This window comes from Perca flavescens, chromosome 24 (genome assembly GCF_004354835.1).
Source record: "Perca flavescens isolate YP-PL-M2 chromosome 24, PFLA_1.0, whole genome shotgun sequence".
Lineage (NCBI taxonomy): Eukaryota > Metazoa > Chordata > Actinopteri > Perciformes > Percidae > Perca > Perca flavescens.
The window spans coordinates 14,033,502-14,049,063 of NC_041354.1; the positions used below are offsets into that span (position 1 = coordinate 14,033,502).

A 15,562-nucleotide genomic window follows, 5' to 3' on the forward strand; every position below is an offset into this window, starting at 1 on the left:
ATCATCAGCTACCAAATGTTTGCTAATACAATAGCCAAGCTAACATGTATGTTACTAGTTAGATGGTGGATTGCCAAATACATACACACTCAAATCACTTATTTATTCTGAAATTATTAGACTAAAACATTACGAAATCAGCCAAATTAAGAGTTACAAGAATTAAAAGTAAGACTTACTCTGCTAGGAGCTCTTTTTCGGTGCATGGAATTTCTGCAAGTGCTAGCACTTGGTCCTCCAATCTTGCCCACGCCAGATTCAGGTGAAAGCCTCGATGGTGGTGGAACAGCATCGGTAATCAGCCTAACATGGTCCTTACTCCAAAATCCCATCCGAGACTCCAACAAATCTCCAGGTCTATAACTCTCCGGAGTGAAATGAGCGCCACAAACGACCGAGTGTGTGGTGACAGACGCGGCAGTGAAGTCTGCTCACTTCACCTGCACAAAACGCACCCAAAAACAAAAAACCTTGCTTTTCTTGTTCCATTTTTCCTTTTCCATTATGTACACAATTTCCTGACAGGCTGGAGTTTGTGCAACCAGCACAAACACAATAATTTACCATTATGACTTACATAAACTTTCTCTATAGCTCTCTCTCTCTCACCACTGTAGAGTGAGAAGAAACCTATTGTTTACCTCTGCCTACGTCATATGACGCGTTGCTAGCGGGAAAGGCTATTTCAGAGCCTAGCTTAAAAATGGGCACCCTTTCATCGAAATTTCTGCTTTAGGGTTTGTGTAACATAGCAATTTCTACTTATGTGTTTTTAAAAGACCTCTTCAGACAACATTAAGTATTAATTCAGTTATGAATTCAACCTGCACATTGCTCTTTAAGTGCGACTCGAGTCAGAGTAAAAGTACCCACACAAATAGAAGGAGATTTACACATATATTTACACTGAAAAATACTAAGTTAATTTACAAATGATGAAATATGAATTATAAATTAGACGCACGGACACATACGCATTTGCGGATACAAATCGCTCTGCATTCATTGTGAATTGTGTTTGCAGATACAAATTGCTCTGCATTCATTTGTGAAATGTGTTTTACAAGTTTCACAAGTCACAAATTTGAGACACGGATACAACACAGATTTACGAATACAAATCACTCTGTATTCATTTGTGAATTGTGTTTTACAAGTTGCAAATACTTATGAGACTGTTGTAGCACCATAAAAGCCAGGGTCTGAATTCAAACTAAAAGTAACACCTAACTGAGAAATCTTTGGCGCCTTTTGGCTTGGGCAGGCTGTGTTTCCTGCCTTGTATGCCTTTCCTTTGTTAGAGGACGCCATATGGCTGCAGAGTGTTCTTTGTTTAAAAAGCCCACATTGTTCATATTCCAAACTTACCTTGATCTACTGTAGGTAATACATTGACTATCATTAAGTACCTCATACAAACCCACTTCAAAAAAGCCTAACTATAGTATATTGAGTTAAAAGTGTGAGTCAAATTTAACGTAAAGTAAATCCTATTTCATGGTAAGAATTTCTACATGATGTCATGGTTATGGTACCAAGTTTCATGTCTCTACCTTCTTCTAGCTCATAACAAATTAAGCAAAAGCATAAAATGGCAGATAACAATGAATAAGCCACGCCCACTTGCACCCATATGTTACTTCATAAGTTTTGAGGTAAACATTTTTGGTATTTGTAGTGCCCCCTATGGGCTGGGCTCAAATTCCTTTGGTAGGTCCATTTCCACACACAGACTGAAAATATCTACTTTGACACTTAGTTTTATGATGTTTGACAAAATTGTTAGTTACATTAATTTCCCGAAAATATTTATTGTTAAATATCTTGAAAACCAAATCCAGCCGTTCCAATTGTCTAAGTGATAAGGAAATGTTCCTTCAATGCTTCCTTGGATATCTCCTTTAGCATAGACTGGACCATCTTTTACGAAAGGAAAGGAGATAATGCCGTTGACGCATCACCATTTGCCAATTTATAATCTGAATATTAAGGTGTGCACTAGCTGTATGCACTGTGTGTACACTTTTTACTGTGAGACATTGCAACACATCTACTAATAATAATGCACTTCATAGCACTGTTTGAGAGGTGTGATAAACCAGTTAATGCAAGAACTTACCTTTGTCCCTGACTTACTTGTAAACGAACGTGGAATCTAAAGTTACACAGCGCATAGGACATTGGTTAAATGTTACCCTTGTGTTGACTTCGGGTCACATTGAAAAACATTTTACAATTTAAAATGTTGGAAAAAGCAAAAAACTGAAAAAAAAAAAAGGTATCAAAAACATTGAAACAAAAGTGTTTTTTTCAAGGTTGACGGGAAGACAACACAAGGGCAGACCTGCCAACCTTGAGAAACTTTTTTGAGTAGCAACTTACTGATATTTTGTCGAAGTTCTGGTTCATGAACACGGCGGCATGCACGCAGAATAAATGAGCCATTAAATGTCAAATCTGTATACATTTTAAATCCTAGAAATGAATTATGTTCAAGTAGGCTACTTGAATTAAATAAAACATTTTATTTAAATTATCTGTCATATTTAATACAATTAATTGGATCATAATATAATCCAATAAAATATATTACACTGCATAATGAGCACTTTTACTTTTGGTACTACTATATTTTGATAATACTTTTGTACAATTGCATAGGGAAGATGTTGAATGCAGGACTTGTAACTGTAATTTGTAACTCTACAACACTGATTTTTCTACTTTTACTGCAATACATGATCTGAGTAAGTCTTCCACCTCTGGAAATCACCAACAACAGTCATGCATGTCATGTTTAACACTGAAAACACGAGCGTTTCCTTGCAGCTCTGCTACAGTAGCAGCAAACCTTTAACGTTACCTGCCGGTCACATCATCTCTAGACAGTCCGCTCACAGTGAAGTCCTGCACGGATCAATAGGTGTTATAGTCTGGCGGCTGCTCGCTCTGTTTGTTACGCACACCGAGCAGATTGATGCGCTCACAGAGCCAATCTTTGCAGATGTTACCGCTCGGGGTTTGGCTAGCTAATAAGCCGTTAGTCGGTTAGCTTGAGCTTTGTCTGAACCCATAGATATATGGGGGAAACCAACCAAACTAAACAGGAATGAGGGAGGAATATATTCACTTGCATTTGATGCTTTCGTTTTACTCATTGTCATATATAAAAGGTTTTACTACTACTTGTTGTCCCCAGAGTCAGAACTAAACAGGGGGAAGCAGCATTCAGTTTTTATGCTCCATATATCTGGAACAAACTCCCAGAAAACTACAACTCTCAGTTCTTTTAAATCAAGGCTGAAGACCTTTCTTTAAATAACCTATTTTATCTGCAATTATACGTTTAACTGTTTTAATTGATTTTAATTGTTTTGTATCTCAAAAACTGTAGTTATGGGGAGACACGTGATGGCGGCATAGGAGACAGACGTGTTTGCGGGAGTTCAGCGGGCGCCCTAACATTTTGCAATATTCCGTTAAACATTTCCCTCTTTTTGCAAATGCTGACGCTGTATTATGTCTTTGGAACACTTTTGGACTAAACAACACAAACAATGCCCTCCAGTAGGCAAAAGAACGTCAAATTGGATCAACAGGCTATGGACACCTCGGCTACAGTTTTAGCTCAACATGGCGAGCAAGACGTCGAGGACAGCAGCAACCCGTCTGAGCCTGAACTGGAGCCCGGGCTTGCTAAAGCATTTGAGGAAATGACAAGAAATATCATGCTGCAAATCAACGAAAAGCTGACAGTCGCGTCGCACACAACCGAGCTAACAAGAGCTAATGAGCGCCTGGACGAAGCAGAGACCAGAATACTACAGCTAGAAACGGCTACCGAACCTCTCGCTGCTAAAATACAGGCCCTAGAAGAGAAAGTCAAGGCCTACGCAGACCATATTGACGACTTGGAAAACAGGGGACGGCGAAAGAATGTATGCATCTTTAATATCCCTGAAAACACAGAAGGCGGAAATGCTTTAGCCTTTTTTGAACACTGGCTGCCAACTTTCCTCGCCGTGGATATGAAGGGTGGCCATGTCAAGCTTGAGCGTGCACACCGCTCCCTCGCACCCAAACCCGGGGATGGCCAGCGGCCGCGCCCGATCATTATCAGGTTCCACTCGTTCCCAGATAAGCAGAGAGTGATGGCGGCAGCGCGACGGAAAGCGGCGGAGGGCGACATTACTATGGGCGGCAAGAGGATTTCTTTCTACAATGACCTCTCTGCTGCAGTGCTGCGGAGGCGAAAGGAGTTTGCGGAGGCTAAAAAGCATCTCAGAGATATCGGCGCACAATACTCCATGCTCTACCCAGCGAAGCTACAGGTGTCGTTCAACAGGATAAAAGAAAAGCTTCCTTTCGCCGGCAGATGTTCTTTCTTTTGTGTCCAGTGTTGCAAATCAGGATTGAGGAGCATTTATCTGCTATGATTATACAATGGTTATGGGTTATACAATGTGTGCTTTCACATATCTAACTTATGAAGACTGGAAGTCAGTCCCTGTTGTTTACTCGTGGGCGCTTGCTTTAGTCCCTACCACGTTTCGTATCAGTTCTGGCAAGTGTTTATGCACCTTTTTCGGACGCGTTCTAAGAAGGTGGCCCCCATAAAACCTGGGGGAGGTCTCCCCTCAAAAGAACTTTTATATTATAGTTTTCTACTGTACTTTACAACTCTACATTTTTTTTGCTATTACTATTGTCCTTTACTGTTCTCCTTTTTCATGTTTAGTGAGGTTTGGTTGGTTGTCATGCTCAGCACTGATCTGTTTTTTTTTGTATTTTAAGACGCATCCTAAGGTTGTAGAAATTGCTTTATTGTTCAAGGTTTAATTGCATCAATAATCTTGATAATGTCAAATAACAACGTCAAATTTTGTTCATGGAATGTGAGGGGTTTGCGAGGCAAGATTAAACAGAGAAAAGTATTTGCTTTACTAAAAAAGGAGAAAGTTGATGTGGCACTGCTTCAGGAATCACATCTTAATGATAGTGAGCATCTTAGATTGAAATATTGGTTGGGTTAGCCAGGTTTATTTCTCCTCTTTTACCACCAGCAGTAGGGGTGTTGTAATACTTATAAGTAAGAGAATACCATTTCATTTAAAGACGTGTGTCAAGGACACATATGGAAGATATGTCATTATTAAGGGTATCTTACAGGGAGAAGAAACTACCGTGATGAATCTCTACTGCCCACCTAATTACTCTCCGGTACTCTTAACAAAAGCATTTTTAAAATTCACAGAAATATCGTCATCTGTAGCTTTAGTGGGAGGTGACGTTAACTGCTTGCTCAACCCCCTAATCGATAGGCATCCCTCACGTAGCTCTGCTTTAACGAGCCAGGCCAGTGCCCTTTCCGCGATATGTGATGAGATGAGCTTTCTCGATGTGTGGCGAACTTTACACCCAACCAACAAACATTTTAAATTTTACTCCCCCCCCTCATAAATGCCACACTCGTATAGACTATTTCTTTGTCCCGAAGTCCCTCATACAATATGTCTCATCTTGTGAAATTGGGAACATTGTTGTTAGTGATCATGCTATGGTATGTCTGAAATTGACCACTGTTGGACATTTTGCAGGAAGTAGGCGATGGAGATTTGATTCACGCCTTCTAAGAGATGAGAAATTTGTATCTTATATGACCAGTGAATTTAAAATTTGTATGGATATAAATTCGCAGTCCACTGAAGACCCACCTCTACTTTGGGAGACTTCTAAAACATATATCAGAGGTTTAGTAATTGGCTATTCTGCCTCTAAGAAACGAAAGCAATTGGAGCTCCAGTCAAAGCTTGAGAAAGATTTAAGGGATATTAAGAGAACGTTAACTTAATCATCCGACCCATTATTATTACAAAATAAATGCGCTTTGCAAGCTGCATTAGACGCTTTGTTAACTCAACAGGCTAAGAGTGCTATTCTCTTTTCTAGACAGCGACTATATGAATTTGGTGATAAACCCAGCAAATATTTATCTTACTTGACTAAAGTCGAGTCAGATCCTCAAATAATCACCTCAATAGTTGACACTGCTGGTACTCGTTATTTTGATAATAAAAACATAAACAATATTTTCAGAGAATTTTACTCGCAACTTTATAAATCAGATCACCCTCCAGGGACCTCGGTGGAAATGGAACCTTTTCGGTCTCAAATAATTCTCCCTACTATTTCCGAAGCTCAGAAGGTTGAATTAAATGCACCTATTGGTAAAGATGAGGCCCTGTTAGCACTTAAAATGTTACAGTCAGGGAAGGCGCCCGGGCCAGATGGCTTGACTGAAGACTTTTATAAAGAGTTCCACCACGTGCTGTTGGATCCCTTTTTGGCTAGGTTAGAGCATTCTTTTAAATCTGGCTCTCTGCCTCAATCTTTGAGAGAGGCAGACATCACAGTTATCCTTAAAAAGGGCAAGAACGCAGATCACTGTTCTAATTACAGGCCTATCGCTTTGTTAAACCAGGATCTTAAGTTACTTTCTAAGATACTAGCGCTCCGACTGGAAAAAGTTCTGCCTGTCTTAAACAAGGAAGACCAGACGGGGTTCATCAAGGGGAGAAGTTCTAGCCACAATGTAGGAAAACTCTTAAATATTATTAATATATGCCAAACTCAGAATATCAAAAGTCTAATCATTTCACTGGATGCAGAAAAGGCCTTCGACCGTGTTGAGTGGCCTTATCTGCATTATATTTTACATAAGTTTAATTTAGGAGAAACATTTATAAGGTGGATTAGATTGCTATATAATAACCCTTTAGCTTCAGTTATCACTAATGGCTGTAGGTCTAACAATTTCACACTTTACCGCTCGACGCGCCAAGGCTGTCCTCTCAGCCCCTCCCTCTTCGCCCTGGCGATTCAAACTAATTCACCAATTTGGTTTTGTGTATCTCGGTATTCATATCACCCCTATGTTTCACCAAATGTTTAAGGCTAACTACACTCCTCTACTAGATGTCATAAAAAGAGATTTACAAAGGTGGTGCTCTCTTCCCTTATCTTTGCTTGGTAGGGTATCTATTATTAAGATGAACGTTCTTCCTAGATTACTGTACCCCTTACAGATGGTCCCCTTACTACTTTCAAACAAAGTACTGAAGCTACTTAATAGCTGGTTGAGTGAATTTATTTGGAATAAAAGAAAACCCAGGCTTAAATTTTCCAAGTTACAGTTACCTACGTCAAAAGGTGGGGTGGATGTGCCTAACTTCAGATTGTATCAACTGGCATCACATTTGAGGTTTGTAGCCAATGGGTGAAGGAGGATCCCACCTCTGTTTGGTTATGTCTAGAAAAGGTTCATACTCACTGTTCATTGCTCTGTCTTTTGTCCTGTAAGAATATAAAATCTGTAAGGACTTTGTGCAATAACAATCCTATAGTTATTAATACTGTTAAAGTATGGTTTGCAGTGCGTAAATTGGAGGGAAGATCTTTACTGACTCCTTTGCTTTCCCCAATGACTTTGAGCCCGGCATGACAGATATAGGTTATGATATTTGGACACGCCAAGGAATTAAAAAGATGTGTGATTTGTTTGTGGGATCCTCGTTATCCTCATTTGAACAAATTCAGGCTAAATATAGCCTCCCTGGCTCTCATTTTTTTTAGATATCTTCAAGTTCGAGATTTTATATCTAAAAAAACTACTTTTGCTTCTGAAGCCTCTTTATCTCTAATAGAGAAATTACTGCTCAAATGTCCAGTTAAGAAGGTAATTACTTCTTTTTATAATGTGCTTAACCAGACATCTGTCATACTGGCAGTCTCAGACGCAGCACTAACATGGCAAACTGAATTGGGTGTAGCTATTGATAAGGAGAAGTGGGATGTCATTTGTAATCAAACAAAACGGATATCTGTCTGTAATCGCGCCAGGTTGTTACAGTACAAAATTATTCACAGACTGCAAATATCTTCTAGCAAAAGACATAAAATTAATCCTCAAACCTCTCCTGGTTGCCTTAAATGCAAATCAGCGTTGGGTACATATTCTCATTGTGTTTGGTACTGTCCTAAAATTCAGTTATACTGGCAAGATGTTCTGAGAGATATGAGCGCTATATTCGGAACTGCTTTGACCTGTGATCCTGTCTCGCTGCTCTTGGGATATAGAGACAGTAAAATCAGTTTGGAGCTTTTTCCTTTGGAATACCTAACTTGCCTTCTTCATTCTAAAAAAGGACGTTTCTTAAATATTTGGACTCCTTATCTTCGTTTTACCAACTCTACTGTTGCATCTATATTAAATGGCATCGCTATAGATTAGCCATTTTTATTTGTATTGTGTCATATGTCCTGAATATTGTCCAGATCTATGTTGTGCTGAGCTTTGTTCTTTCTTTTATTTGTTCAAATGAAAATAAAAAATACTTGAGAAAAAAAAAAAAAAAAAAAACTAGTTATAAATTTGACAAAGAAAACGGAACTCATTTTTATCAGCAGACAGCTCTGCTGTGTTTACAGTTTAGAGCAGTGGTTCCTAACCTTTTTCCTTGGCCCCCCTACTCATGTCTAAGAAAAACTGAGTGCCCCCGAAACCGAAGTTGAGGTAACTTTCGAGATAGTTATCAGCACTTCTACGTTTCTCCGCCATGTTTCATTCATAAAATAGTGATGCCATGGCAGCAGGAAAAACGAGGATGATAGCAGCTAGCAGCTAGCAGCTAACAGCTAGCAGCTGACCTGATGACAGCAAGGGTCCCAGGTTAAGAGGTCCTGGAGGTTTGGCCTACTAAGTAGCCCACCTACAATTTTAAGCGAGAACAAAAATATATAGTTTTTATACAGACTTTTGTATACATTATATATTCTAGTGTATTATCATAATTTGTTTAGCATACAAATTTTTTTTTTACCTCAACCTCAAACCAGATAAAGACTTGCGCCCCCCTTGTGATCTTTGCCGCCCCCCTGAGGGGTGCCCGGACCCCAAGTTGGGAACCACTGGTTTAGAGAATATTGTGCTCATTAATGATGCATTTCTTTCACCCACCATTTAACCCATAAAACATAATGTACATTAGATTCATTGGCCTAACTCGTTTTGCTTATCATGTAATATTTCCACTGGTTTGTCAACGTTTATAGAGCCTGCATGAAACAACACGGTGAGAACGGACGGGGCGAAGTATCCAGATACAGTGTAGTTTTACCACATCAGACCCCTGTCAATAATGTCAGCCGTCGCATAATTACATAGCTGAGTGTAAGGGCTGTCGGATTCAATCAAGGTGTTAACAATCACAAATTGTTGTAAACATTATAAAGCAGTGACCCCCATGCGTAATATTGCATGATGACACTGCCGACACTGCAGGAGGACCACGCCAATGGAAGAATCAGGAGAGAAAGAGCCTTCAGGGACCATGATGATGAATGGCTAATAAGCCAACTTAAATTCCCTAAAGCTCTGCTTTAGGATCTATGTACTGAATTGGGTCCAGTAGAGAGGGCAACGTGCCGGAACCGTGCCATCCCGGTCCATATACAGATCCTCGCCACTCTAGGGGCCACCGCCTGTTTCCAGAGGGAAATGGCAGACAGCTAAGTGTTTTTTTATATAAATATTATATATAATCTTCACCTTTATCACTAAGGCTTGTTTGGATATAATATATAGTTCTGTTAAATCTAGGTCTGGTATATTGAAGCTGTCCCCGAGTGCTGAAATGCCTGCCGTTTTGGACAGTATTATTAATATATGTAGTCTATAGATCAGGTTTCCCTACACTGCGAGAACAGGCCGAAATTGTAATTTAATTTGCAGCAATTCCATAGCGTCTGAGAAGTTTTTTGCTTTTTCCCCGCCTGCCAGTCATCACCCAGGTAAAAAAGTAGTATACTTTAGTGTATTAGAAATATGAATTAAGTACATGAAGTATAAAACAAGTATGCTTCTACTTGTTGTGCTTTATTTAAAGAGTATTTAATATGTACTTTTTAAAAGTATACTTCAAAATAGATGTAATTAAGTTCAACTTCAGAGTCCAAAAAGTAAGTATACTAAATTACCAATAATCAAATTATTTTTTAAATGTACTTTTTTAAAGTGTACTTTGTTGTTAATGTATTTTAAATTGTATAGAAGTTTATTTTTTTTAAGTGTATTAAATTTGACATACTTAGAGTGGCAATTCAGTGTACTTATGGGAAGTATAGTTTTTGGAAATTAATTGTTAGTATACTTTTTTAAAGTGTATGATCTCACTTCATTAGAAGTGTGACTTCTGTACACTTTATACAGTACACTCTAAAATAAGTGTATTTTTAGTGGCATATCAGAGTACTTTCATAAAATATGTTAAAATACAAAAATGTATAGTGGTAACTTAGTGTTCACTTATAGTAAGTACACTTATTTTTAATACAGAGTTAGTATAATTTTTGAAAGTGTACACTAATTTCACTTCATCAGTAGTGTAATCTTAGTACACTGTAAACAAAGTGCACTAAATATAAGTGTACTTTTATTAGCATATCAAAGTACACTGAAAAAATGGGAAATAGCAGGTCTTTGAATTTACAAAAATGAATTTAGAATATGCTACGCAATTCATTTATATTCCTTTCAAGAACATGGTTCAATATTGTAGACTTCAGTTGTTTTTGAAAAATGATAACTGTATAGATTCTTTTTGCGTTGATTGAAATTGATTGAATTGATTGAATTGAACATTTTAAATGATTGAATTAAGTTTGAAATGGTATATTTGAATCAAAACGCGCCAGGAAGTGTAGGTGGCACTTCCCGGGCACTTACACCAACCGTTTGTCTATGCTGCCAACAAAGGCAAACTGTTTCAACAAGGACATCGCCAAAACAAGAAGAATGTGAAGAAGAATGTTGCAGGATTAATTCTACAACAGCAATATGTTTATTACAGTTAATAATAATTAAATGATCTAAGTACTACTATGTGTGGTAAAGCCACATATTTTTTTAATCTGCACTTTAGTTTGTGTGATTTGTTTCTGACTTTCATATGAACGTTTACACCAAGCTTGGTCAGTGCTCAATATACTACTGTGATTGAAGTAGTTAAATAAAAGATGTCATTCATATAAATTCATGCATCACCTCATTTCATCATCACATACAGGCCTGGCCTCCAGGAAATAGTTTGTTTAATCTATCTAATCTTGTGTTGTTCATACTATACAAGGATGTATTACTTGTCTTTGTTGAATAATACAGAAGACAAAGAGCTTAAAAAATTATTGCATATTAAATTGCAATCACAATATTTGTGGAAAAAAAAAAATCGCAATTAGATTATTTTCTAAAATCGTAAGCCCTACTTACTACTCCCTTATGATTTAATACTTGTGTATTTGTTTCTCGATTGGTCTTAGTGACTGCCCTTTTATTTATTTATTTATTTTTTTAAATAGGGCATGGATGAAGACGCCATCAACAAGGCCATTGAAGAAACCAGTGTTGGGATTTATGTTCTTAAAGAACATGCTTCAAGTGATGAACCAGGGGACATTGGTATTGTCCTTGAAGGCATCAAGATGTTGCAAGATCTTTATAATGTAGCGTTACCTGTTGCTACGCTGTTTGGACTAATGTACAGTATGCCCTGAACTTCAGCTACCCTGCTCGCCTTCGATCCAAAAGATTTGCATGGAACTTGATGGACGGAAACTTACCAACAAAGCACTTGCTCTAAAAAACAGGCTCTTCCAGTGAAAGGGCCAGAGAGACTGCGCCGTCAACCAAACAGCGTAGTTGTCCCTAAAGGAATCGTTGGTATGGCTGTTCTCTTTGGACTAGAAAAGAGGATTTGCATGGAGCTGCATGGAAATAACCTTTGGCAAACCAAGCAAAAGTTTTCTCTCTAGAAAACAGACTCCTTCATTAAAGACCAACCGGCATCTTTGGTACTGCTATACCAGATGGTTGTTTGTTTTTTTACACAGGGTTAACATTTTTTGTCATTTGAAAAACTATTTTGAAAACAGAGTGCACAATTTAAAGGGTAACTTTGGGTTTTTCCAACTTGGACCCTATGTTCCTCTGTTGTTGTTACTGATGGGAACAACGATCTTCGACATTGGTCCACTATAAAGCGAGTAGGCCTGTCATGATAACAAGTTTTGCTGGACGATAAATTGTCCCAGAAATTATTGTGATAAACCATAATCTTGTCGTCCTGAGACCATTTTAATCTAATATAATGATAATGGCATAATAATACAGGTACACTTTATCAAAGATCAATAAACTTTTATTTCTAAGGAATTTTTAACACTAGAACTGGAAGATATTTTAAATATCCACAATGTCTTTAATCTCCTTTAGTAGGCTATGTCGTCTTTCACACTGTTGCATTATTTCTTGAGTGTTTGTGCGATAGACTGCAGACTCTGTACTGCTGTTAACAATTATTTATTAAAAAATAAATATTACATTTAAATAATAACATATAATTAATAAATTATATCTATCTATATCTATGTGGCTATCTGCCACATGGCGAGTAAATATTTTTACCATAATAGTTCTGTTTTTCAGGTCAGACCTTCGCACAAACAAACACTGGCGCCACTTTCCTGAAAACCGCTTGCAAGACATGGGCCACAGCGGCGTGTATGTCCGAGCACAACGGATATCGCTCATTTTCTCTTTTTTTTCTCTCTTTTTTTTGACGTTGCCTTAACTGTTCAAGGGTCCTGCTTTTGCCAATATCTTCTTTTGTGTTTTACTTTTGTGTCAATAATAAAGATCCTTTTCTGAAATGCAATTTGTAATCTGTTGATGTAATGCACTTGAACTGAATTGTAATATAATACACTTGTAGTGTAATAGCAACATTTATGCTTAAGTATAACAAAATGGGGATAAAAGTACAGATGAAATATACTTCAAACTATTTGTTTCTACCTTACACTATAATAACATTGCACTGAAAGTATGTTTATGATGTTTCGGTTGTAATTGAACTTCACTTCAAACACATTATTATTGTCATAGTGGGAGACTTTAAAAGCACTAAATATAGTTATGAAGTGCATTTGTAGATCACTTGAAATATTACAGAGGCATACTAAATTAACATAGTTTATAGTAATTATAAGTATGATAGCAGTATATACAAAATATACTTAAACACAAATATAAGTTGTGCTGCAATGCCTTTTTAAGTGTATTTCAATAAGAATAGCAATACAATTGTACTGTAAGTGTGCTTAATTGCTCATGAATCTTGATTTTTATTAGTGTATTTTAGTGCACTTGAAGTTTAAAAAAGTTGTTCCATTTTAGTATACTATTTACACTTGAAGTGTAGTCAAATAGATGTTAAGTTGAAGTTAATACATAATTGAATACACTTAACTATACTTGGATTTGATGAAAATAGTACAAAATTCCGAAAATATACTTATTAAAGTATATTTTTAATAGAATTTTTTTTCACCTGGGCATGATTCGGTGTAACGAAAGAATAACTGACAGGGTCATTAACATACTTATCTTATAAGGTGCTTTGCATTGACTATTTCTGGCTAAAAATGGGCGTGTATAGAGGCTGATTCACGTACGCACATTTGTGGGTAATCTGTGATTTATAAAGGGAACATTGCTTACAGATGTGTGTACACACAGTTTTATAAATCTGATTTTTTTTTTGCCGTACGCCATTTTTGGCTTTTGGGCATACGTACACTTTTAGTAAGGATCCTATGCACAGTTTTATAAATGAGACCCCGGCCTCACTAAGATCAGTGCTTGCCTTTGGACCCAAACCACTGAGTTCAAGGCTCAACGGTTACAAGGTCATGTTTTCAACATTATCAGCCATTGTGAGTTGGACACCTTCTCTGCTTGTTTAAAATGCTTGGCCCAACCGTCGACCAGCTATAATTCCTTTTCAATTTTCCTTCACTTTTCTTGACCTCATGACGTTTACCTTTGGGGTTAAGGAAAAGTGGTTAGTAAAGGACAAAGGTGGTAATTTTTTTGACTATTCGACTATAGCCGGTGTTTTTCAATGGTCCATTTATGGTCCAAGAGGCTTTTTTGTCCAGCAGACTGAGCTGGACTTATTTGTCAAAATTCAGGTCAATCGGATTTATGGTGTGAGGGGCGTGGCCTTCCCAAAATCAGATTTTAAAGCCTTAAGTAAAGCTTCAACATCTGGCCAATTGGCCTAATATTTCTCGGGAACCGAATGCACATATTTTCCAGTCAGATTTACTTAAAAATGTGTAAAGAGTTTCTGCATTTACTTAAACTGATACTGCTTTGATTTACAGTACAGGGGATTAAAAATCAGCTTTTCACCTAAACCAATTTTTCCAAGACTTTAGATACCGTACACAGCATGGATAGCTTGACAGTAATTTGCCGCCTTAGTATGGGTTAGTGTTGGTAACGTCATTCAGGGCAAAAAAAAAAAAAAAGTATTACTGCTTGTTTTTTCGGCCAGTTTACAACTTGGTGGAGGTAATTATTTAAGGATTAACCAGAAATTCCAAAGGATCTGACCATTTTTAATGAGGGATTATTCTGTCCAGTTTGTCTGGGCCTGTTGTTGGGGCTTGCGTCACAAAACAAAAAAAGGACTGAGCCTTTACAAGACACACAGCTGTATTATTATGAAGCCATCTACAAAACATCAGTTTTATATAGGGATAGAAATATGGAACTTAATATGGATTTGTGTAAGTAGCTTGATCCAACTGTAACAGATAACTGACAACAACAAATTGTTACTAGGGATGTCCTGATCCCAAGTATCGGATTGTATGGGTTATTTTTTAACAGCTTAAAAAAAATAAAAGAAGATTGTCTTTAAGGGAGATTTCACAGTTAGGTACAGATTTGACAAGTCTAGGTATAATGGTTTTGGATCTGGACCTACATATGAAAAAGAAAAGGGAAGTCTCCCTTTATTGCATTTTCACAAATAGAATAAAGTTTTCACAAATCTTAAACTGTGTTTTTAAGAATCTTTAGCTTCTTTGGGATAATTTAGTCCAGATTTTACAAGTCTAGGTATAGTGGTTTTGGATCTGGACCTTGTCCAATGTGGTCTACATATGAAAAAATGTAATTAAAAAAAATAAAAAAAACGGAGGGTCAATCACTTAGCAATGCAAGTTATGTTTCCGATTAGATTAAAGAAATTGACAATTTAATTCAAAGTTTCACGTAATTAAATTTAAAAAAAAAATCGAACTATTGGTAAATAGGAGGCACAAATTGGGTATCATTCTGCTGCGTTCTGTAGCCTTTCAAATGTGCATTGTGTCAAGTTCAGCGCTCAGTCTTTAGCCAAGCAAGCTATCTCACCTGAGTCTCTGTCAGGTTCTTGTCTGGTCCCATGAGGTAGGCGGTGAGGAAAGGCTCCGACGGCCGGAGATTGGAAAAGAAGCCATACACACAGAGCAGAACAGTTGGGTTGAGCACAGACATGTTGGACTCACCAGCATTGCCTCGGCTCCACAACTAACTGCTACTTATTATAGTATAGAGAATCTTTGTTATTATACTGCTTACATACTGCTTCTTCTCTGGTGGTGAGTAGGCTAC

The 15,562-nt window shown here is 37.5% G+C and overlaps 1 protein-coding gene across 1 annotated transcript in view; it reads right to left on the bottom strand.

Annotated features, from left to right (window-relative positions):
* The window catches only part of slc19a2 (solute carrier family 19 member 2), a 43,708-nt gene extending 28,146 nt beyond the window's left edge, over positions 1 to 15,562 (bottom strand). The window contains exon 1 of the mRNA XM_028572373.1: positions 15,323 to 15,562. Coding sequence (XP_028428174.1) covers positions 15,323 to 15,445 — 123 coding nt within the window. The 5' untranslated portion in view covers positions 15,446 to 15,562. The remainder of the gene's footprint in view (positions 1 to 15,322) is intronic.